Source organism: Oenanthe melanoleuca, chromosome 7 (genome assembly GCF_029582105.1).
Source record: "Oenanthe melanoleuca isolate GR-GAL-2019-014 chromosome 7, OMel1.0, whole genome shotgun sequence".
NCBI classification, from domain to species: domain Eukaryota; kingdom Metazoa; phylum Chordata; class Aves; order Passeriformes; family Muscicapidae; genus Oenanthe; species Oenanthe melanoleuca.
Window position 1 is genome coordinate 20,564,315 of NC_079341.1, and position 24,867 is coordinate 20,589,181.

The following is a 24,867-nucleotide window of genomic DNA, read 5'->3' on the forward strand; positions in this document are numbered from 1 at the left end:
TCCCTGTCCCTGTGTGTCTCTATCCCTGTGTGTGTCTCTTTCCCTGTGTGTGTCTCTATCCCTGTGTGTGTCTCTATCCCTGTGTGTGTCTCTATCCCTGTGTGTGTCTCTTTCCCTGTGTGTGTCTCTTTCCCTGTGTGTGTCCCTGTCCCTGTGTGTCTCTATCCCTGTGTGTGTCTCTATCCCTGTGTGTGTCCCTGTCCCTGTGTGTCTCTTTCCCTGTGTGTGTCTCTATCCCTGTGTGTGTCCCTGTCCCTGTGTGTCTCTATCCCTGTGTGTGTCTCTATCCCTGTGTGTGTCCCTGTCCCTGCGTGTCTCTATCCCTGTGTGTGTCTCTATCCCTGTGTGTGTCTCTTTCCCTGTGTGTGTCCCTGTCCCTGTGTGTCTCTATCCCTGTGTGTGTCTCTATCCCTGTGTGTGTCTCTTTCCCTGTGTGTGTCCCTGTCCCTGTGTGTCTCTATCCCTGTGTGTGTCTCTATCCCTGTGTGTGTCTCTATCCCTGTGTGTGTCCCTGTCCCTGTGTGTGTCTCTTTCCCTGTGTGTGTCCCTGTCCCTGCGTGTCTCTATCCCTGTGTGTGTCTCTATCCCTGTGTGTCTCTATCCCTGTGTGTGTCTCTATCCCTGTGTGTGTCTCTATCCCTGTGTGTGTCTCTATCCCTGTGTGTGTCCCTGTCCCTGTGTGTCTCTATCCCTGTGTGTGTCTCTTTCCCTGTGTGTGTCTCTATCCCTGTGTGTGTCCCTGTCCCTGTGTGTCTCTATCCCTGTGTGTGTCTCTTTCCATGTGTGTGTCCCTGTCCCTGTGTGTCTCTATCCCTGTGTGTGTCTCTATCCCTGTGTGTGTCCCTGTCCCTGTGTGTGTCCCTGTCCCTGTGTGTCTTTATCCCTGTGTGTGTCTCTATCCCTGTGTGTGTCTCTTTCCCTGTGTGTGTCTCTTTCCCTGTGTGTGTCCCTGTCCCTGTGTGTCTCTATCCCTGTGTGTGTCCCTGTCCCTGTGTGTCTCTATCCCTGTGTGTGTCCCTATCCCTGTGTGTGTCCCTGTCCCTGTGTGTGTCCCTGTCCCTGTGTGTCTCTATCCCTGTGTGTGTCTCTTTCCCTGTGTGTGTCTCTATCCCTGTGTGTGTCCCTGTCCCTGTGTGTCTCTCCCCGTGTGTCCCCCTGTCCCGTGTGTGTGCGGTGTGCCGCCAGGGGGCGCGGTACCGGCCCCGCCGTTCCCTCCCGCGGCCCCTCCCGCGGGCAGCGCTGCTCCCTCAGCTGGCCCGGCCGGACCGGACCGCACCGGGCCGGGTCCCTCAGGGCGCCGCTCGGGTCGGGCCGGTTCGGTTCCCTCAGGGCGCCGCTCGGGTGCGACCGGACCGCACCGGGTCCGGTCCCTCAGGGCGCCGCTCGGGTCGGGCCGGTTCGGTCCCTGAGGGCGCTGCTCCCGCCGGGCAGGGATCACCGCCAGCCGCGGCGTGTGGGAAACGTCGGAGACCGAGCACGGCAGACTTCTTCCCTTTTCCAGCATTTCTCCGCTCTCCTGAGGAATGGGTTATGTAACTTGACGCTGCGGTCTCCGGAGTTTTCCCAGTTTTCAGCTGACCTCATTTCAGTGGGCTAAATAAAATAGGTGTAATTGGTGGTTGGAGAACTATTTCAGAATTTCCGCTGGGCCTGTATGTATTTGCTTCTCTGAGCTCTCCTACGTAGCCTATAGATGTGCATAGTTTTCAGGGAAAAACAGCATTCTCCTCACATGTGGAAGACATTAAACAGTATCTGTTTCTGCTGCTTCTTTTGCATTCTTGTGACATCATTTATTATTTCTAAAAGTAAACATATGTGAATGCTACATAAACAATAAAGCTATGGGATTTTCTTCTAATTTCTCTGTAGAGAGTAGAAATACAGTCCTGAGAAGGTGGGGATTGCCAAAAAACACAGTAGATACTTTTCAGAGAAAAACAGTGCATGTCAAGTATCTGATGAGTCATAAAACCTCAAGTTAGTGTAAGCAGATGTTGGTTACAGCTCACATTGCTGGGAAGTACATAATCACCACCCCGATAGCCTCCCACTGTCCGTTTCTGGTCCAAGAACTTCCCCAAAAGTGTGGTTTCAATTTTATAGAAAGCCTTTGAAATTTGGCACAGTCTCCAAAAGTATGTAGGAAAAAAAAAAAGTCTGCCAGAGGTTTGGCCTCCAACTGTGAAAACAGACACTGCCTTTTCAAACTCCTCTCCTAGATCTACTGACCAACACCCAGAAGAGAGAATTTGCATTCTTTTAGAATACGGCAGGAAAATGAAGGTCTGTATGCTCCTGAATTCAACTTTTGGTAGCATTTACATCCTTTGTTTTAAACTGCACAAGGCCAGGCTCTGATGTGAAAATATTTGATTTAAAGAAGGAAAGGGAAGTCTTTTCATATGTACTGCAGGGACGTTTTTTGCTTGTTGCTTGGACGGATTACAGCAGTTAGAGAGAAGGAAGATTTCGTTATTTACCAGCCATGGAAGCAAACTTCAGGCAATATTAAAAATGTAATTATTGTTTGTTTCTGTTCTGCAGACCCGGCTAAAAATCATATTTGGCGTGGTTATATGCCTTTTGCTTTCCTTATTACTTATGTGTATTATACTGCTTCCATCACGAGGTAAGGTATTTCTAATCTAATGTAGTGTAAAATGCAGTATCTTTTCCTATCATGGCTTCTAAAGTTCACAAAAGTTTATCAAATCATGTTTAGGATTGTCCTGTCAGAATTGTTATGGCTTTATCACTTTACAGAAATGTACTGACAGCTGAAATATCCTGAAGGTAGAATTGAAATGCCAGCAGATGTTGAAACAAGGAACTCCTTGAAGTGAAAAGCACCTGAATTAACTTCACTGTGCATGATATATAATGTTCTTAGTCACAGTTGCAAAAATAACTCTCAGATCTTCTCATATGATTTTTCAGTGTTGGGGGTTAGGAGACTTTCCCAAACTGTTAGTAATTTTCTTTAGCTTGGTGAATTTGCATTTGGTTTGAAATGCTTGTGTAATAATTACAGAAGTTCTGTATCCAATTACAGGTTAAACATTTTTGTAGATGGGGTATGATGAATTATTTGTGAATATATTCAAGCTTGCATTTGAAAATTAAAGTCAGCATTGTATAAAATAGGGATGGATCGTTTGCTCTAGTAGTATTACGCCAGCTGTAGGTAAATCAAGTGGTCTGCTTGTGGTCCCCTAGTGTGCTAGTGTGGTCTGCTGAGTCCCCTGGTGAAGCTTGAAATGAGTTTTGAAATTTTGAGCATGAGTAGCACTGACTTGATGGTAATTGTTTTCTATGACAAGTTAGTAAGGGCAGTACAAGTAATTACATGACCCTATCACTATAGCAGATTACTTGAATGCCTCTGAAATAACTAAAATATTAATAAAATACTTATATTCTGGTAAGACTATTTATTTAAAGGACATGTATTCTATTATTATTCTTGTTTTAGTTTGTAGCTAGCGGGGCTGAGATGGAGAAACAGTTTTGTATTTACAACTAAATGTTATAAAATCAACCATCCGCTTAAGTCTTTGAAACTTAAGTCCTGCAGTTAATATGCAGGTTTTATGAAAGGTGAAATCTCTTTCATATCTGAATTTATCATGGGTTATTGAGAGAAGAGTTGAAGGTTTCTGAAGGAGTTAGGGATGATTCTGTTATGCAGCATTTTAATATGAGGATAGATATATATCAATTACATATATATATCTATAGACAGAGATATAGATATGCATATATATTACACAGTGCTGGAAGAGATACCACCTCAGACTGACTGGTTTGACCATTACTCTCAATAGTGTGGTGCCAGATTTTTTTGTCTAGCTAAGCATATTAAACTCTGAGATTTTGCTGTGAGGTAAATGCATTGGTATCAAGTCAGACTTGCTCCCATCAGATTTGCATTTTATCACAGGGATGGCAGAATATTTTTATGAGATTGAAATTTTAAAAATAATAGTGCGAAACAAAGAGTTTGGAGACCAAGACTCAGTTTGGCAGCCTGAAGAAGTTGATAAAGATGATGGAAGGTACTGCAGGAAAAAGTGAATGTGTTTTTTTCCCCTCTGCAGTTACATACAGCTCACTGGCCTCTTCAGTACCTCAGCAATTATGAAGAACTCTTGCATCTCTCTTGAAATAATGACTTGATAACAGTCATACCAAATATCATATTTAGATCCAGTAGGATGATAAAGAAATTATCTTACTTCACAGGATGCTTTCAGAGGAGCATTTTAGACAATGGAAGAACACTGTTATGTCCAACACACAGTTATGTTGGATGTGTCAGATTATGGCTTCTTATTCTCAGATGGAACTGGAAGTGCTGCAGTTACCTGCACACCTGTTCAAGTGCGTTAACCTTTTTGAATTCTAAATAATCTACTGATCAGCTGTAGATAGAAGAAATGTAAATTAATTTTGCAGTTACAAATTTTACCAGCTGAAGACAGACAGGAAATGGCTACACAGCTGGAATGTTGTTTGTACATTCCGGCTTTACCACTGCTCAACTGAAGGGATATGGCAATCTAGAAGGACAATTAATTGCATATGAGAAATGTATAGACACAGACCAAATACATTTCTACTTAAGAAATCTGCAAAGAAAAAAGGAAAGAGCATTTAGTTCTGTTTTTTTTTCTGCTAGGTTTCTAGTCATTTCGTGTTCTTCAGACTTCTCAAAATGTGATAAGTGGTTTTGATTTATACATGCAAGTGTATAAAAATGTCAAAAATTCTCAAAATTTAACTGGAAAATAATTTTTTAGAGGATATTAAGAGGCAAATACTTGCAGTTACTAGACAGTTTCTGTGGGGCTCAGAAGAGCAAGGTGGCAATCTCAGTGTAGCAAGTGGCATCCATGCCTAAGAAACGACTGACCTTTTCTGACACATCTTTGAGTTAGGAATGTGTGGTGGGATTTACCTGAGAGTGATTACCCAGCTATGATACCACAACTCCAAACAGTTCAGAAAGGAGTTTTTCATTTGTACATTGGTGTACCTAGTCCTATTCCTCAGCATAAGCAAGAAAGAAAATACCTGGCTGCAGTTGAGAAGCAATAGCAGAACCACAGGCTTCAAATTAATCTCTTCTGCTATTTTTAATGATTATTCAAAGTGTCTGTCACAGTTTCTGTTCCCTGTGTACTCTTGGCCTAGGCCTGAGGCCCAATCCCTGTTTCTCTGATGTCACAGGTGAGGTCATAGGGCTTTCATTGCTGAGCAGCCAGTTTCTTAGGAAGAAGTAGTGTTCTCTGCAACACCTTGGCCAAATCCAAAAGTGGAAAAGCAGGTTCAGTTGATGTGAATTGATGCTGAGTGTGATCAAAGTTTTGGAGCAGGGTCAGGAGCGTTGGAATTAATTTCTGGTGCTAAACTGAGTTTTGTGTTTCTTCATTTTGGAGGAGCTTTTGCTTCAGCTATTCAGCATCAGCCCACAGAGATGAGAATGGAAATTCTAGTCCAGAAGCAGACAATAATACCATGCTAGCCAGTTTTCCTTTGACATGCCCTCTACTTGATGTTTAGCAGTGGATGCTAAATAAAAGTCTTATAAAAATACATATATGTTAAATACATATAAAATACACATACGTAGAACTACATATAAGACCACGTACAGAAACAACACCTTCTGATGTTTATGTATGCTTACTTTAATTTGGCAAGACTAGACACAATTTATAAGCATGCACATTGGAACATGTGGAATAAGCCATAAGCCAGGTGAGCTTTGAAATGTAAAGGATTGTGTTGGTTTACCTGCATCCAGTCTTTGAAATTGAATAATCCCGGTAATACAAACAGAATTTCATAGTGATGTGAATAATTTGAGTTTAATATAACTGCAAGTTCTCTCATGACAGTGAACTGAAAAGTAAAGAAGTTATCTGTATAAAGCCAGTGATAATTATTAGATGTTTACAGACTTTTATCACTACAATTATACATGTAAGTCCAATACACTCAAATGCATGAGTGAGTAATTATGATCATTGAATATATAAAGCAAGTTACACAGTGAAGCAAAATAATCAATCCAATGCACAGAGAAATGCAGGACTGCACCCTGTAAACAAAGGATTAAAACTGAAGCAGCAGGGTGGTGAAGGGAAGTGAGCAAAGCTGAAATTTGGTAAGCTTTCATTTCTGTGGTTGGCTCTGCTATTTTCTTCCTTTTCATGCCTGGGCATTTTTTTCATCCTTATTATTTCATAGAGAAACAAACCACAATGAAAGTATATGTATATAACAACCATCCAAATGAATGTCTACAGAGTGCTGAAGATACATAAAGTACTTTTCATGTTTGTATCTGGTTTGTGAGCAGAGATTTCAGATACTGATATTGAATGAGTCTCTAGTTACAGAAGAAAGAATCAGCAACAACTGAAGGAAACTATTCAAGATGCTGCTGCTAGCTTCTATTACCTAAAAACAAGCATTCAAAATTTTAAGTACTCAAGTGAGAAATGGTTGTGTTCAATTTTTTTGCAGTACAGTGGTAGAAATTCAGATCTTGAATTTTGAAAATCAGTAGTCATAATAAATCCTCACAGAATATTAAGCATGTAAGAGTGAAGCAGCTAACACAGGGAAGGTTTAAATTAGAGCTGTGAAAATTTGACCAGTGATGAGAAGTTTGTGATATTGCTTGTCTCTCATGAGAGATGAGAGATGGAACCAGGTAATTTTACGAGATTAAGGTATCAAAAAGGACTGCAAATTTTAAGGTTTCTATACAAGCAACCTTGGTAATAGATCTTGATTTCTGTTGCTAATAAGCTTATTCCCTTAGAGAATTTTAACTGAGAGATAGTGTTAAGTAATCATCATTCAACATAACTAGAACTAGATTCTTTGGAATGATTTTCTGTGCATTTTTTTTTAGGTCTGCCATTTTCTATGTTTATCACTAGTGTATCAAAGATTTTTAATATGCAATCATAGTATCAGCAAGAGGAATTAACTTCTTATTGAACTTCTTGGGATATTTTCTGGACATCTTGCTAGCTCAGAGTTTATATGGACAGGTTTTTGCCTCTGGATTGGCATTCAGCTTTATTCTGTGTGACAGCTTTCTTCTGCACTAGTGCAGACAAGGCTTGTGTCAACAGTCAACCTGACATGTGTATTCTACAGTAAGTAATAGTCACTTAGCAGAAGAAAATATGTATTATCATTACAAAGTACCATAGAAGGAAATATGAAGAAACATTTCCCAGGAAGTCAGTGTGATCTTAACAGAGAGGGCAACTAATGAGCAAGTGATGGAGCATGATATGAAACCTGAGAGCATCGAGTCATCTTGATTATGTGACTGTCATCTGAGAGCTCTGAAGGAACAAACAGGGGAAGTGGCAAAGATCTACTAAGCTGCAGTGTGACATCTCTACTACCTCTGAAAACCCTGGCAGAAGTCCCTTTGATTTTAAAGGAGAAAGCACAGTGTCCAGAATGCCTAGACCTGAGAGCTGCCATTATAATGCTGTTGAACTTTAAAAATTAGCCTTTATCAGAAAAGTTCACGTCTTTCGAGGATTCAATATTTTGATTAATCTTGATTAAAATAGTTGCCTCTACAAGTTCATTAATCCCATGCTTAAAAAAAATAAAAAAACCAACAAACAACCTCTAATATGTCATTTGAGTGGAAAAGAGTATCTGGACTCACAGGGTCTTCAGGTAAATGTGTCTGAGTGAATAAATGGTTGAAATAAATTAGTCTGTCTAGTTAATGTTGCATTCCCAGAGATGAGTCTTTCAGAGGCTGAAGAACCTTTTCAGAACAGTAACAGAGAATTTTCCTTTCTGCTGCACCTACGCTTTGCATATCTCTAGGACTATGATATCCTCACTGTTCCATGGCACTAAATATAGAAGAAAGAAAATTCTGGACTAGTAATTTCTTTTCTCCTCTTTTCATTAACAGAAACTTTTTTTCTATTCTTAGTTGTCAACACAGATGATGGTCCCAGAGCTCTTACATTGGAGGATTATTTGAATGGAAACTTCCAATATAAAACATTTTTTCCATATTGGGTGTCAGGTAAGTAAAACCTTTTCTCAAACATTGATAAGCCTTTCTAATATGTATTTCAAGACTGGTTTACACAGACTGAGAAAAGTATTTTCCTTCCAGCTTTACTTTGAATGAATGCTAACTATGAAATTAAACAATGTGTTAGTCAAAACTTATGGTTGAAATTTACTGTTCTGTCAGTCATTCTAGAAAATCCAGGTATTTGATGTTTCAACAGACATGTCTGAGTCAATATAAACTATAATTTTACAGAGGCCTTCAGTGTTTTATTTCTTTTACTGTCATATTCATTGCAGCAAGTGAAAGAAATTTGTCAATGTGTCAGTCATTCCTTAAGCGATCTCCTTTTCGTGCTTTTCACAGCACTTTTTCACTTACCACTTGTAGTGATTGAGGTAGTCTGTCTTACAGGCCCTGTTCTTTGTTTTCAGTAGTTCCTGGCTCAGCAATGAGGCCAGCTGTTCTAATTTCATTTAAGGAAGTGCTGACACTGCTGAAATTCCTGAGTTCCAGGATATTGCATAGAAAATAAAGTTGAATTTCTAAGTTCCTTAAGGTGGAGACCTGAAGTTAATTGCTGCTGATATAAATGTGTCTGTGTGTGGCTGAAGTGCTGCTCTTGTTGTCATTGAATTGCACAGCCCAGGAAGACTGGAGCCTCGATTACATTCTAGCACACATACTACTCCCATCTCTGTGCTGCCTCCAGTACTGTTCTCTGCCAGTAGCAAGAAACATAATGCCCATTCACATGGAGCCTCAGCAAGCTAGTTTTAGCCCACAATTTTAGAACTGAATTAAAGCCTTATATGGCATTGCTTGCAGTGGTTCAATTTTAAAATTAACAGTTTGAAGTATGTTGATATCAGTTAGACAATTTAAAACTTAGGTCTCTGTTTGTTAGATTTCTGTCTGAATGTCTGAAGAATGTAGGCAGCATATCACCTAAACCTAATATTCTTCTTCTCTCTTTATAGCTTTCTCACTTAGACTTGTCTTTCCTTTTAGCAGTCACAAAACTCACACAAAAGTCATGCCATAGATTCCATAGATAGTCATGCCTACAGCATTCCATATGTCTACTTCTCTTCTGAAACAAGGAGTTAAAATTGTGTATCTCATCCTAAGGGTGATTTTAAACACAAATACTGTTACAAAAATCACACGAGTGCTCAGAAGATTCAAGGGTGATCTAATTTCCTAAAAATGAACATCTTCATAATGTTTCAGGCTGCTTTTTAACTTTTAGTCTTGTTTTCTAGCTACAGCAATTTGTAATTCCTTCTCTCTATTTATAGCAGTGAAAATAATAACCTGAAACTAAAATTCTGGTCTTCATTCTCTGCCAAACTATGGCTCAGATCTTGGGCACAGAAAGGGTTAAATTCCATTTTCTGTGAAGCCCACTCACCTTCATTTTGTAGGACTTGTGTGAGTAAGAGCAGAGTCATGCAGTGTCAGTTGCATGATACTTCTGTTATCTGCAGAATATACAAATGAGAATGTTCTAGTAAAATGATAAGCAAAGATATTTTTCTTTAAAACATTTACATTTTGATATTGACTCTCAAATGAGTCTGTCACTGGTATTCTTGATCAGACGAGATCAACATGTTGAGAAGAAAATCTGGCATTTACTTGTAAAGTTAAATGGTTGATCCTCTGTGCAGTGTATAATCTCAAGAATATACTTGAGAACCCTGAAGACAATTTCTTGATAACTCTGTACCTCAGCATCATTAGAAGAAAAATATTTTTTTATGTAGATACCAAAAGATATTTGCTTAAAACCTATTATTTAAAAGAAGTGTGAATTCATTGATAAACAGATTTTTTATGTAGTAACTTCTGTGAAGGTAACAGGCATTTTATCTTGTTTATAAAGATAATGAATATCTTCATCAGTCTGCAGAAGATGATATTATTCTTTACAATGTTGAAATTAATTACGCAACCACCATCATGACAAACAGCACAATGGTACGTACCTTTCTAATAAATAAAAAGGCAGAAAAGTGCAGCTGTATTTCAAGTTAAAGTTTAAAAGTGAGTGAGACTAGAATCTAATCTTCTTAATTTTTCAGAAACAAGTTAATGCTTCAAATTATGTGATGTCATCAGACCAATATTTCATAGCTCTGGAAAGCAATTATTCAAAGGTAATTATTTTAATCAACTCTTAATATAATGTTTAATTTTACTTAGTATTTTTTAAATTGTGTTTACCATAGATAAATGTTCCTTGGTGCTTTCTTGAGCAAGGGGTGGGCTGTGAAGGGGCAGCTGATTATTTGTAATTAGATTATCTTTTTTAAGGCTAATAATATTCTCTTGCTTCATTCATGCAGCTGTGGAGATACTCTTATACGGCATCATATCACATTTATGATCTCATAAATGGGTAAGGCCTGATATTTCTTACAGAGAGCTGTGGTGAATACACTGTCGTGATGTGCTTGCAAGCATTCACTCCAAAACTGTAGTAATGTGACTACCAACTTGCTTTGCTTTTGCCTAAATCTGTCAGGTTACTTGTTTGCTTGAGAAAAAACAATGTTCTCTGGGAAAAAACGTACTTTTTTCATCTGGATTGATTTCTATTTCATGCCCTAAAACTTTCACTGCTTAATATTCTCTTTTGTCTCCATTCCCTTCTACTAATTTATTATTTTTATCAGTAGTCTAATCTTCAGCTTTCCTAAAACTCTTGTAACAGCCCATTCCTCAAAAGTCTCTAGCTTCTCCCGTGGCATTTCGTATCTTTCCCAAGATTGCCCAAGCCACTCCCCTTTCCACCCAAATCCAAAGGAGGCCATCTGCCTCTGCAGTCATCTTTTTATGCTGTAAGTAGCAGTGTGACCAAATGCTTTAGTTCTGAGCAACAGGGGCTGCACTGAGCTGCACCATTCTTGGGAAACTGTTGGCTCAGGTGACAGGAAGAAGTTGCTGCAAGCTAATGTGAGTAGAGAAGCACTGCATGTGGCTTAGGATCCTCAGCAAGTGCTGGATGTGCTGCTGTCACGCCTGCCTCAGTGTATGCTGAGTTCACATTTCCCAATAACCTGCTGAGACTGTAAAGCAGACTGCAGCTACAGCAAATGACTGTAGGTGCTTGTGCAGCATTTGCAAAGAGATAAGGCTGGCTCCTTAGGCTGCTGGATGGGTTTTCAAAGGAACAATTTTAAGCCTTTGCCAGCACTGACGCACACCATGGTGTTAACTGCATGTCTCTGCCTGCCTTAACTGTGCATTGCACGAGAAACAATAAGCACTTAGAAAATAACTTGGTGACTTTTTAATTAATGTACAGTATAATGATCCAGTTGCACTGTGCACAAAAAGCCATCTCAACTTCTTTCCTTTTTTTAGTGTTTTTGTAACAGAAAATCAGCTTCCACATAAAATTCAGTATATATCCTGGTCACCCGTTGGACACAAATTGGTTAGTAAAGATAATTAAGTGCTAGAATGAATTTTCTTTGTATGGCTGAAAGATATTTATCTGCCTTTGGTTAGGAGAAATAATGACAAAGAAAACAATTTTAACTTGTTCAGATTTTACTGTCTATGTCTCAGTAGAAGAATAATCCATGTTCCCAGGTACATTATGTGTTTCAGTTTGCTTACCAGTCTCTACCCAGAATTGACCCAAATAATTTTATATAAGATTGAATGCAGTTTCAAGGCCTGAAAACCAATTGGTTTCCCTTTGATACTAAGGAACACATGATTTAAAATGGAGATTTAAAGATGCAATATTAAAATCTGTTCTAAAATTTTTACTGAACATAGAATTTGGCCTGTAATGTATAATTTTTTTTACTGAGATACCAACTCTTGTAGAATTTGCAAGGGCTTTTAGTGTACTATTTCCCATTTTGTATTCATTAGGTCTTGCTAGTGTAATGACTATTGAGTTGTGACTACAGAAGATCTTGCTTTAATCCTGTTACTGCCTGTGCTCTTAAAAAAACTTTTTTTGTCCTTAGGTATATGTATATCAGAATAATATCTACTTGAAACAAAGTCCCAGAGAGGAACCAATTAAAATAACAAGTGATGGAAAGCAGAATGAAATATTTAATGGGATTCCTGACTGGGTCTATGAAGGTCAGTAAATCATGAAGGGCAGCAAAATGGTAAATGTTTTGTTTAGATTGGTTCCGGTTTTCACAATCCATTTAAAAATATCTGTGATGATGCTCCTTTTTTTAAGCCCTAAGGATTACTTCTTTTCCATATTGTATTTGCTGAACAATGTGTGAATTTTGTATTCATAACACATAACCAAAATCCTGAGTCTTTGTTACTGAAACTGTATCAGAACTCTACAAAGTTCTCTTCCTTCTGATGCAAAGGCAGAGGCTGGGAATTAAGATTTAAAGTTTTAATTTCAGTGCAAATTTGGCACTTCAGTGCATCCAAAGAAATTTTTCAAAAACATACACACAGGAAATCCCAAATGAGTTATGTGGGATCTGTGTGCATGTTTTGAGATGTTTGCTGTTATTTATTTAGTCTGTCTTTATATGTCTAGATTGCTGAGTAGAGTGCTAAAATACATTGGAAGATAGATTACAGTTATAAACTGTTTTTTTTCCTCAGAGGAGATGCTAGCAACAAAATATGCACTGTGGTGGTCTCCAAGTGGAAGATATTTAGCATATGTACAATTTAATGATTCTGACATACCAGTTATTGAATATTCATATTTTGGTGAGGACCAGTATCCTAGAAAAATAACTATTCCATACCCAAAGGTATGTTGTATCATTCTTTTGACTTCCTTTCTGTTGAGAAATGAGTTACAGCAATGAGAAAATTAACTGTGCTTAATTCCTTAAGTATTACCATGGCTAAATCCATTATTACTTAAATGAAAGAAAACAAGCTTGGTCTAAGTTCTGAAAGGTGTAGGTTCATAAAAAATTTAAATATAATTTAAATATAATGTCAGTAAAATAAATGGAATTACTCATGTAGGTAAGAAGCATGTGCAAAAATGCATGCTTGCATAGTTAAGCCTTAATATTTTTCAATTCAATTTATTTATTCTGATGTGAAAACTATGCAGTTGTTATTTTTCATTATAGTAAATAAATTATGAGACTAAATTATTTTTTATTTTTGAAAAAAAAAAAGGCTGTAGCAGCTTCACTTTATTTGCACATTTCATAGTGCTTTTTGATCTCAAGGGGCTTTGGATTTCAATTGCTTTCAAGTGGCAGATCTAAGGCAAGAAGGTTTTGGGTTGGCATTTCATCAGCTTGTATTAGAGAGCTCTCCTGACTCTTATCATGTTCATATGATTGCAAGGGATCATATTAATGTGTCTTAAGAATTTGCTCACCTGTCAGCTGGGTCACAGTTCTAAAGTAAAACTGAATGGTTTAGGCCACACTTGGAGAAGAATTAAAAAACTGATAACGTATGCAGTGAAGAAGCAACCATGAAATCACTTTAAGCAGCCATTTCCCAGCTGGAATGTCAAACAGCACTTGCTGGAGTTTTATGCAGAAGTCAGTGTAATGTGTGCTGCAAAGACCCACACTGCAAACAGAACAATGGTTCTCACCAAGCATATTTTGTGTAGAGAAAGACACTAAACTCAAATGTTGAAAAGGTTGTCTTCTTTATGTGTGAAATGATACAAAATTAAGTACATACTACTGCTGCAGTGTCACTCTGAGCGTGTAAGACCATTTGCTCTGTTATACTCAACTGAATTCATATTTGTAACCTGTCTACTTTCCTGCAAAAAGTTCTTTAATTTTCCTCAATCTGAATTATTTGGAGCCCGGTTTTAATAACCTAAAACATTTTCTTTGAAGGCTGGAGCTAAAAATCCTACTGTTAAAGTGTTTATTGTAGACACTATTAACTCTGAAGCATATGGTCCTAAGGAAGTGCCTGCTCCTGCAATCATAGCATCCAGGTAGTGTGCCCTCAAATACGTCTTTTCTTGTTAAAAAAAAAAGGTTTTGTCTATTTGTTTTAAATGCTTGAACCTCTGAATTGTACTTTTTCTAACAGTGTACTGCCATATTAAACTCCTAGAAGGATCAGAAGCTAACTAGAAATACACTTTTATTTTCACTGTCTGTATGATACATTTTTACAAAGGATAAAAAAGTACCTTAAAACAGTGGAAGCTTTGCTGTTGTTTTTCAGAGAACAATGTGGGGGATGCAATCTGTAGCAATGTTTACATACTCCTCCTGTTGTTTAATAACTGCTCTTTTTTCCTTTTTTTTTTGTACATACATTTTAGTGATCACTATTTTACTTGGCTTACTTGGGTAACAGATACTCGAATATGTGTGCAGTGGCTGAAGAGAATACAGAATTTTTCAGTCTTAGCTATTTGTGACTTCAGAGAGCACTCAAATACTTGGGACTGTCCAGAGGTAATGAAGTTGGAAATATAAATCTAAAATTACTGAAACTAGCATTTGTTAATCCCTGCCATAATTATATTTTACAGTGTTTTATCACAATAATCTTTAACTAGTAGTGATACCTTTTTCAGTATTTTAATTGATGGAAGAGGGATGAAAAATTACTCCAGGAAATAAATCATCATGTTTTTTTCTTTGTAAAGCTTAAATAACAGCCAAAACAAGAAAACAGCAACCACCACCATAAAAATGCTGTTGAGAGCCTTTCAGTAATGTTGTTTACTTGCTTCTTGTGTTAGCATCTTCAAAAGTGGAACCATATCAGATCTGTACTTTTTTAAAAGAAAATCTTGTTATGCCATGTTGAAATTCTGTACTGACTAAATCATGTCCTTTTAGACAGATTAATCTTAGATTATTTGAAAGAACATATACATTAATAGTAAGGCAGGTTTACTGGTAGAATAAATTCTTCTGTTTTATCAGATCATACGGTTCTAGACAGTAGGCAGTTTTTCAGAAATACAATCATATCTGAATAGAAAACTTCAGGCTAATTGCAACAGTAACTGCATTTGGTTTCAATATGTCATCTGATGATTTAGTCAGTTGGGAAAGAAGACTGTGCTCTGCTGAACAGAACACAGCTGTGTAAAGCTTAAAGAGTGTGCACACAGATAAATTCATATAGATCCTGAAGGAAAGACAACCCTGAATTTCAGTAACTCTAGTACAGAGATCTCATTTGTTGTCTTTTAGTACTGGTACTTTTGGCTTGTTTTGCTCTTAGGGTTCATGGTATAGAACACCTATTAAAAACTAACATTAGATGAAACCTTCAACTAATAGGAAATAAAAGACAAGAATATTTATAAAAGCATTCTGTATAAATTATAAATTCAGAGTTTATTGACACAGCCTTTTCAAGCTGAAAATAATTTTTACTCCTCTTTAACATGAAAATTTTTGCAAATTTAAAGGGAATTTTAAAGGTTATTTCAAAAACATTGTAATTGAAGTAGTACTCCTCAGAGAAATACTGTAATTTATTAGAAAAAACCAACATTTTTTAATGCAGCATTTGCTATATTTCCTAAGTATTTTATAAGTACTTTAACATTGAATCTCTACATTGCCTCCAAGTAAGCTATATTTTAATAATTATGTATTTTAATGGAAAGAAAAAAATTGTAAGGTTTCTAGGATTCTACCACAATTCACTGAAGTACTTTAACAGTGGCTTAACTTTTAGCACATAGCAGTTTTATTTACTTCAGTAGATCTGTTTATGTGTTTAAAATTAAGCATGTGCTTAATTGCTTTGCTGGAACCAGACCAGGCCAGACCAGACCAGACCAATTAACATCTTTCAGGACAGTGTTCATGATCCTTGTTTAATTGCAAATCTCCATGAAACCTTATTTATGGAGTCACTACTGACGTTTCTATAATTCTGTATTTATACAGCGATACAATGCTTTTATCACATTAAAGTTTGCACAAATGGCCAATCAAAGGAGTGTGAACAGATGGGACTGCTGCATTAGCTCTATTTGCCATCAGAAAGTATATCTCTGAACATTTCCTTTAGCAAAAATCATTCTCTTGTTGAATTCAGATTGCATTCAGTCTCTAATGTACAATAAATGTGCTATGTTTTATGTATTTGAAAATAACAAAATATAATCTACAAGCTGTTCCCAAAGTGTAGATGCATCAGAAATGTTCACATCTTCAACTCTTGCTCATGTGACTAGACCACAGAAACCAATATGAGCAGTGGAGCTATTCATATGAGTAAAAGGTAGGCATGTCATTATGAAATTGGGACTACTCAAATGAGAGAATATATATCTCTAATGTACTATGTCATCAAGATCTGAGTCTTGATTTTAAAAAAGGAAAATAATGTTAGGATGCAGATATAAAACAATACATCCCATTTTTATTATCTTAAAAAGAAATAAAATCCATCTTTTCCATTAGTAGCTGTGTGGAGCCCTTGCAAAGTACTAGTCTTCTAAGGGACAAGGACCTGCAACGTTTCCTCAAGTCACTTTGTGAGGATTAAGTTAAAAGGGAGAACATGTGATTTTAAATAGTAATGAGATTATGTTGAGGATAAGAAATACAAAATATATTCCTTATAAAGCAAATTTGTTAAATTTATTTCAGACTGTGAAGAAATACTGTATTAAATGAACAGTATAAAGAAAAGTTTGCAAGATAAAAAAATAAATACATTGCTTGAATGCATAATAAATATATCACTAGAAACTTTACAAGCAGAACATAAGTACAAATGTAAAAGCACCTTTAGCTGCATCATTCATGCTGAGTATAAGTCTGTTTCCAAATCAGCTTTAAGAACAAGGAGTTAAGATCTTCTGAATTAATATTCATAGTCTCAGAATGCCTAGTAGTCACATCATCCACTGTTCCAAATCAACATCACAGCTCTGAAATCAAAGAAAATCTAAACCAAATTTTTAGTATTAATATTCCTGATATTATTTTACTTGGTTTTTTGCCAAAAAAAATAATGTGATTAAGTAGTTGTTAATTCTTGTTTTCAGTGAAAAAGTTGCATAATTGCTTTAAATTTTATTTAGGTCTGATGACAGCTATTAAAAACAATCATTTAATTAATGTAATGACCTTAATACCACAATATTATTTAGTCAGACAACCTCCAACTCCCTGAACCTTCATAGCAAATATTCTAAAATTCTTAGAATTTGAAATTTTACAGGCAGCTACTGATTTGTTTGAAGATTTTGAATCTCCATAAACTCAATCTTCTTAAAGAGTGTACATTTGCTTTTGTTTTTCAGAATCAACAGCACATAGAAGAGAGTCAAACAGGATGGGCAGGCGGAGTAGGTGCTCTTATTGTACTCTATTTTAATTCAGTTAAAAGCTGCAGCTTCCTGCATCTTCCCATCAGTGTTTTGAAACATGAAGCACCCTTCTGGGACATACAGCACTACTGCTTAGACTTGTTGCACTGTGGGACTGAGACTTTTAATGCTGTGCTAGACGTAGTATCTGGCTACCTGCTTTCTAAATTTAAAAACCTATTTCTGTCCTGACCAACTGACTAGACAGGAAAGTTGATCGAGACAGAAATTAATGAAGGGAGGAAAGTAATGAAAAGAGGTAGATTTATAGTTAAGTGTAATCCTTAGAACCTAAGAATAGATGTAAAATTCCTGTGGTGACACTAGGGCAAGGGATAAACTGGGCTATCACAGTATCTTAAGAATGAAACCTGTCCACTCAGAACAATTTTAATGCCAGGTGCTGTACATCTTCAGCTAAGGGGAAGCCTTCAAGGTGTGATACTCCATTTAGAATGGCAGGTGATACTTCTCTGAAGTTACTTCTTAGCAAAAAATGTTTTCTCTGCCCAGTAATCCTAGACAACCATACACCTTTGAAAACTTGCTGTAAAAACAAACCCACGAGGAAATTTTAAGAGCATGAGATCAGTATGTACAGTCATATAGTCCAACAGTGAATATGTAGTGTTGTTTATATTTATTTTCAGGTAGGGAAAGTTAACAGTATCAAGTGTGTTAACCTCATACTGCCTGAATATCCTGCAGTGGACTGCCCTTAAAAGATGTTTTAATGTGAAGAACATATATTTACTAGGATTAGTTATTTTACTTTTTTTTTTTTTTTTTTTTCTGGCACTTCATTTGAGGTTCTGATGACAGATTTTTATTAGAGCTAAAGAATTTGTACACATGCATAAATCCCAGTTTATGGGCTTCCAAGTATTAGGAATCACAGATACAGTCTCCAGGAGAATTTAACTTGTGGTCACAAGTCCTAGGTGAGCTTGAATTAAAATGATTCAAAGGTTATATTCACACAGGAATGTTTGACTATTTGAAGTGCTTGCAGGTTGTTCCTATGTCTTCAAGTTTTGAAAACAAAACTTACAGTTGCAGTAATTAAACCTTGACTGACAATTTTAGTAAAAGAAGTGATTGTTTGAAAGGAATTAAAAGTTGAATGATCTTATCTGGAATAATCTGTTCTTTAAAATTAGTGAAATAGTTTGGGAAACTTCAGATATCCATTTCTTTGATGCTATGCTTGCTCAGTGAGACAGCCAAACTTTGAGGTCCACAGAATGTTCAGTCTGGCACCATTCATGAACATTAGCTTTATTAAAAAAATTTTATTTGTTACAAATAATTTCTTCCAGTTTTTAAATAACTAAAGAAGGGTCATTCAGAATATAAAAATTATTTCACTTACAAGTAGAGAACTCACATTTCTGGTGTTCTTGAGGTATCTATATTATCAGCTTAAGAAATCTCAAATGACAGAAATTGTAATGTGATCACAGGAAGGTTGAATATTACAGGTACAAACTTGTTCAAAGTAGCTTGTCCCATGTGAATGGATTAAATAGTCTTATTACTTTTAGTATGTGTAGTATAATCTGCTTATCAGCTTGGACAGTCTTATGTCTCATCTACTGTTTTTCTTCCATTGTTTCAGTTCTTTGTTTCTGCACCATATTTTACATCAGACAGCAGTTCATACTACAAAATTTTTAGTGACAAAAATGGTTATAAGCATATTCATTACATCAATGGCTCTGTGGTAAGTCAAGCAAAGTGTTCTACAGTGAAGTAATTCTACATTGTTCTTCATTGATCCTGAAATAATTCTACAATATTCAGTAACTTAAATGTCTTGATACACAGGAGAATGCAATCCAAGTTACAAGTGGAGAATGGGAGGCAATATACATTTTCAGAGTAACAAATGATGCAATGTAAGTGTCATGATGAAAAAACATTGTGAGTGTTGTCAGTAAAAGCAACACTTAATCATTTGAACACCGTTTGTTAACTCATTAGATTATAGTTAGGTGTAATTTGTTTTTTATTTGAATGCATGCACAACAAATTTGTATGCTAAGGCACTGCATAGGGTTGTAAACATTATTTACTTATGAAAGATTCTTTGCAAATTGCCCTCAATTTTCTATTTATTTTTATCACTCATCTTAGAGAGCCTTATTTAAAAACATTTAATTTAATCATGTGGTTAACCCTCACACAATTTGCAGTTACTTCTGTTTTAATGGTCTCTCATTCAGCTCACTATATAGATAGAAACTGCTTACTTAACTGGAGAGATTAGCCCATAAGAATTAAGGTAGAACTCCTATTTATATGGCTTATGTGTCACCTAATCATAGTCTGAGTGAAGATTTATTAAGATGAAAGGTATATAAGCTTAACTAGTCTTCCATCACATGCAGAAATCTCAAAAAGTCTAAATTAACTTCCAAGATGGCTTTTCATCTTGATGCTCGTTCATAGGTCATCACTTTACGGATTATTTATTAACATATAAATGAATTTGCAGTTTCTATTCAAGCAATGAATTTGAAGGCTATCCAGGAAGAAGGAATATTTACAAGTAAGTGTTTTCAACATTGTCTTATTGATAATAGGTTAATACAAGATGTCTCTGGATTTGTCAATAAAACAACTTAGTTTCAAGATGTTTAATGTGTAATTTCACAATCTATTTTAACCAGATCTTAACCTCAGATTCTATGAAGCAATTGAGCAGAAATGACATCTAACATTTAAATACACTGATGAAAAGGCCGAGCATTTATTTTTTAAATAACTGTTCTGAAAGTATAGGGCCTGCATTTAAGAATATGAGACAGACACATGTAAAGTTAATTTTAACAAAATATTGATTGCTTTATTTGATTTTCCTCTTAGAATCAGCATTGGAAGTAAACCTATGAGAAAACAATGCATTACTTGCAATTTAAGGAAAGAGAGGTGTCAGTATTATACAGCAAGATTCAGTGAACGTTCTAAGTATTATGCCTTGATCTGTTATGGTATGTATGGCATGCGAGCAGATGCATAACCTATTGTATTTCAAATTTATAGCACTGTAGTTAATACTGATAATCCCAAATAATTTCTGTATGACTCTCAGAAACTTCACAATTATTAGGAAAGATTTCCAGAAAGAGATTTCCCATGTTCAAAAATTTTGTGAAGAAATTTCAGTAAATACAGATATATTCAGGATTATTTTACTTTTTTAACAAAAAGCTTGGGATTTTGAGAATTAAAAAAAAATTTGAATATCCTTCATGTCACAAAAGAGATTTTAATCCAGCTCATGAGAGCCATGTTTTTCTTGAAGCAGCCAGAGCAGGATTTAGAAACATATACTCTTTACCAACTTAGGTGATCAAAGCTAGCTGTGAGAAACTATTTTACTGTATTTCCCAACTGAAAATATTAAGACCTGTGTCAGCCATAAATATTGGTTGTTTAGCACCTGAGAACATTTTTAATAACTGATCTAAGAAAAATTCAGTTCAAGATACATAATCATTGAATCCACTTGCAAGACACAAGTATTAAATGAAGTCAGCTGTTTTGTAATAAATTAGGTAATTTCAGTGATCTAAGGTTTCATCCACTGCTGTACTCAAAAAACAGTGACATCACAATCTAAACAAAGAGGAAAGTATCCAAGGTTTTCCTTTTGTGTACTTCTTATAAAGTTTACTGTTCTTGTGATACTGCACTGACTGATCAGCTGAAAAGTTCCTTAGAACTTCTGTTGAGCAGAGAACCAAATGTAGCAAATAACAACACCTTTCAATCATTCTTGCACAGAATAGTCAGTAAGGTCATCACCATGTGAAAGGCACTCACCTTCACAAATACGATGTGACATGTTCTCAGAAGAATGTTTCACATTGTTAGTTCTGCATTCACCTTACGTAATCACATCTCAGGTATTAACTAGATGTCACTTCATCTCTAGGGAAGAAGCGTTAGGAGATTTAAAGTTGCTTCTATTACGTTTGCTAAGCAATGCCCGTGTATATACAAGTCTTTGTACACACATTACCTTATTGCAGCAGGGACTAGTGACTTATACAGCAGAAAATATTCAGATTTGTGTATCAACTTTGAGCTCTTTAGCTCCTGTCAGTTATCAGTATTAATTGTAATACACGCTGCATCACCAAATTCCAGCTTCAAACCATAAACTGACTTTTTATCATTCTTGTAACAGGTCCCGGGATTCCCATTTCTACTCTTTTTGAGAACCGTGGTGATAGAGGTACCGCAAGTATCCTGTCTATTTCTGAGCAATTGGTATACTCCTTTACCTCTAATCCAGATCCAGGTCTTCTAATACAATACTTAGGACTGTGATCAAGGAGCCTTTCATCTTCTTTGGTATTAAAATAGTGCCTTTCTAGATCAATTCATTAGTAAAATCCAGACATGAATGAACACACCAATGCGTTTATCTCAGTTCCTGAGTCCAGCATTTTTATAGCATCCTGCTGTTTTCCCTGTTTATAGACTGTAGACAAAATGAACATGGGCAACTCTTTGTCCATCAAATTTTGAGTTAAACTTTGTAGAAATCATTATTGTGATTTTTGGAATATTCCTTTTCACATTTGGATGAACACAAGACTTTCTTTCTCGTGAGGCAACACTACCTTATACAAAAGACAGTCATGTACTATTTCAAGTTTGACCTATTGTACTGTAGTAATTAGAGTTTGGATCAATGACTTCAGCCATCAGTAGAGATGTCAGAGAAGAGCAGAACCTCTTCAGATGATCAGTTCAAATAACTGCTTCAGACAGGGTGTAATTATTGATACAAAGTATGATCTTCAGCAAGAAACATCCAGAGCCCCTATTCTTTAAGTAGCCTGTGAGTGAAGACTGTTTGCAACCAAGCAAGGCAGGAACTTTCAAACTATGAAACTATTAATTATTCTGAATCTTCTCTCTCTGTCCCTCGTTTTTTTTCCCTAAAAGTTCTTTTCTAACTTTAAGCCTTCAGTTCCTGGAATGTTATGAAAAGTAGCATGGTTCTGTATAAACTTCAGTGATTTAGCATTCCCTTCCTTCCCCAGTAATCAGTGGTAGTGTAGTTGGTACGCCTTATTTTATAACCACTTTATAATCAGTGGTAGTGTAGTTGGTACGCCTTATTTTATAACTACTTTAAAATTTTTGGAAATGGAAGATAGGTTAACATGTCTATTGCACTTATGGTATAAAAAACTGTGTTCTGGTATTCCTTTTGCAGAAGGTTTAAATAGATGTAAAGGTTTTAATAGAGTGCATGCATGGATTTTTTTTTTTTTATTTTATATTTAATCCATTGTTATCACTCTCTGTTTTTCCTGATTCACTGTTATCTTTTATAAAAAGATACTATCTTATCAAACTATGCATTGCTTGAAATGCAACTGAGTGCCCAAGTGCAGTTATGTGTTTCTTAACCTCTCTGCAGCAGAGAACAATTTCCTGTAATGGATTTTCACCACTGGTTTCATCATGGCTCCCTCTTCTGTACTGTTATTCCCAGGAATAAAAACAAATCCAGGCTTCTCTTTGACTTCTTCATTACCTTTTTTGAATTAATTTTCCTTCAGTTCCTTGCTTTCATAATCTCTTCTGTGGTGCAAAACTATTTTTAGTAAATCCATTTTCATTGCAGTTGGCAGCATTTTGAAACTATATCACCCATGAGTTTCAGTAGGAGACAGTTAAACTGACATAGATCAGTTTGGAAGTTCCTTCCAGGATGCCTACAATTCAGTTGTGGTAGTGGGGAGGAGGTTTCAGGAGTTTTGCGGGGAAGGATTGAAAAGGGTTCAGCTGAGTTTGCATGAGCATCCAAAGGCAGGATGATCTTTCAGCCGTAAAAAAACCCTCTTGAATCCGCAAATCTTGTCAAGAGTACTTTGAAAGAACAAATTCTAGTATTATATTTCTGGCATGTCCTAAGCACTACCTAACTCAATATATCTGGAGAGAAGAATACTTCTTATACTTTTTTTAACATTTCCAGAAACAAGGAGGAAGGAAAGGTAAAGGAAAAAAGAAAAATCTCTTGCAGTTTTAAAAGGTTCTTGCATTTTGAAAGTGAAGTTAAAAGTCACAGATTTGCATTATGTTTCCAATATTCTTCATCCCTCCCTTCTTATGGGAAAACTCATAAATAAACAAGACCCAATAGATGCATAATATACAGTTCTGCAATCTGTCCTGTAAGTTAATTAAATTTTAAACTGTATTTTTTTAATTATGTAACTAAATTTGGTGTAAAGCAGGTAAAGCAATAAATGTTAGTACTGTGTAGATTTTAAACAGACAAAAAAATTTTACAAAATGTTTACTAAGTGAGCAGTAATATGGACAGTGAGATTGCAAGTCTGGTGTCTTTGTGTAGGAGCATATCACACAGTGGTTAAGTGAAGCTTTGCCATAACCCCTTGAGAAACTGAATTTCCTGCATTACCCAGAAACAAGCTATTCCCTGGGGACTGTGTGCTTGACCACACTGCCCGAGGGTCTCAGAAGTTAAACTGATGTTAGTCTGATAAGCAAGAGAAGAGATATAGGAGATACAGGACTGTGTTTTGCACAATGCCATGAATTTTGCATTTCTAGCTCCCCCATTTTACAAAACTGGTATGAGGGATCTGCAGGAGAAAGCTGTTCCTTCTTAACATGAGGGACTCTAACACTCAGAGGCAACATGTGAAATGATTTGCATTGCAAAATGTACATCCTATAAAAATCTAACGAGTATTTGTGAACTGAAATACCAGTGCTTTTCTTTCATTTAGCTATGTGATCAAGCCCAATTAGAAGTGTCTGAGTGGATTTCATTACTCTGATTGTAAAATTCACAGATTTCCATTCTGTTCTAATAACACAAAATAAAGGAATCTTAATTACCGAAGAGAAATTAGCAATAAATCAGTTAATAATTCCAGCATTTCTTTTACTTAGAGCTCAGAGTATTGGAAGACAATTGGGAATTGCAGTCTGCTTTGCAAGAGATCCGACTGCCAAAAGAAGAAATTAATAAGCTTGAAGTGGATGGTATAAGTAAGAATTACACATCTTTATTGTAATTTTTATTCTTACAATTTTAATATTTTGCCTTAATTTTGTTATAGTTAATATTGTCTTTCTGTAGAACAAAGTTGTTAGCTGTCAGCTTGGGAAGAAGAGGTTTGGCTCTGCCCTGTCCAATAACAGTTAATTTGTCTATGCCTCAGGGTATCTCTCAGTAAAATAGCAGTCAAAATACATTTGTTTCACAACGCAAGTTTTTAAAAGATCTTTAATACTTTTAGCAAAGAGTTTAAATATTGTGTAAAAACAATATAATATGGTGGTAATAAAATGGGAAATGTAAGCTGCTGTTTATGTGTTGTGCATTATATTGACTTGCTTGCACTGTACTTTTTAGTAGTAACTTACCAACAGTATCCCATGGTAATAAATCAGTGTGAAGTTTCCAAAACTAATATCTGATAATCTT

General features: G+C 36.1%; 1 protein-coding gene across 1 annotated transcript in view; it reads left to right on the forward strand.

Moving 5' to 3' along the window:
• Positions 1–1,401: 1,401 nt before the first annotated feature.
• Positions 1,402–24,867, forward strand: part of FAP (fibroblast activation protein alpha) — a 36,371-nt gene continuing 12,905 nt past the window's right edge. Inside the window, exons 1-18 of the mRNA XM_056496640.1 lie at positions 1,402–2,286; positions 2,548–2,632; positions 7,991–8,086; positions 9,966–10,060; positions 10,165–10,239; positions 10,429–10,481; positions 11,450–11,522; positions 12,070–12,190; positions 12,686–12,840; positions 13,912–14,015; positions 14,352–14,487; positions 17,313–17,357; positions 18,997–19,101; positions 19,206–19,276; positions 19,876–19,929; positions 20,247–20,371; positions 21,574–21,621; positions 24,330–24,428. Of these exons, the coding sequence (XP_056352615.1) occupies positions 2,281–2,286; positions 2,548–2,632; positions 7,991–8,086; positions 9,966–10,060; positions 10,165–10,239; positions 10,429–10,481; positions 11,450–11,522; positions 12,070–12,190; positions 12,686–12,840; positions 13,912–14,015; positions 14,352–14,487; positions 17,313–17,357; positions 18,997–19,101; positions 19,206–19,276; positions 19,876–19,929; positions 20,247–20,371; positions 21,574–21,621; positions 24,330–24,428 (1,546 nt within the window). The 5' untranslated portion in view covers positions 1,402–2,280. The remainder of the gene's footprint in view (positions 2,287–2,547; positions 2,633–7,990; positions 8,087–9,965; positions 10,061–10,164; positions 10,240–10,428; positions 10,482–11,449; positions 11,523–12,069; positions 12,191–12,685; positions 12,841–13,911; positions 14,016–14,351; positions 14,488–17,312; positions 17,358–18,996; positions 19,102–19,205; positions 19,277–19,875; positions 19,930–20,246; positions 20,372–21,573; positions 21,622–24,329; positions 24,429–24,867) is intronic.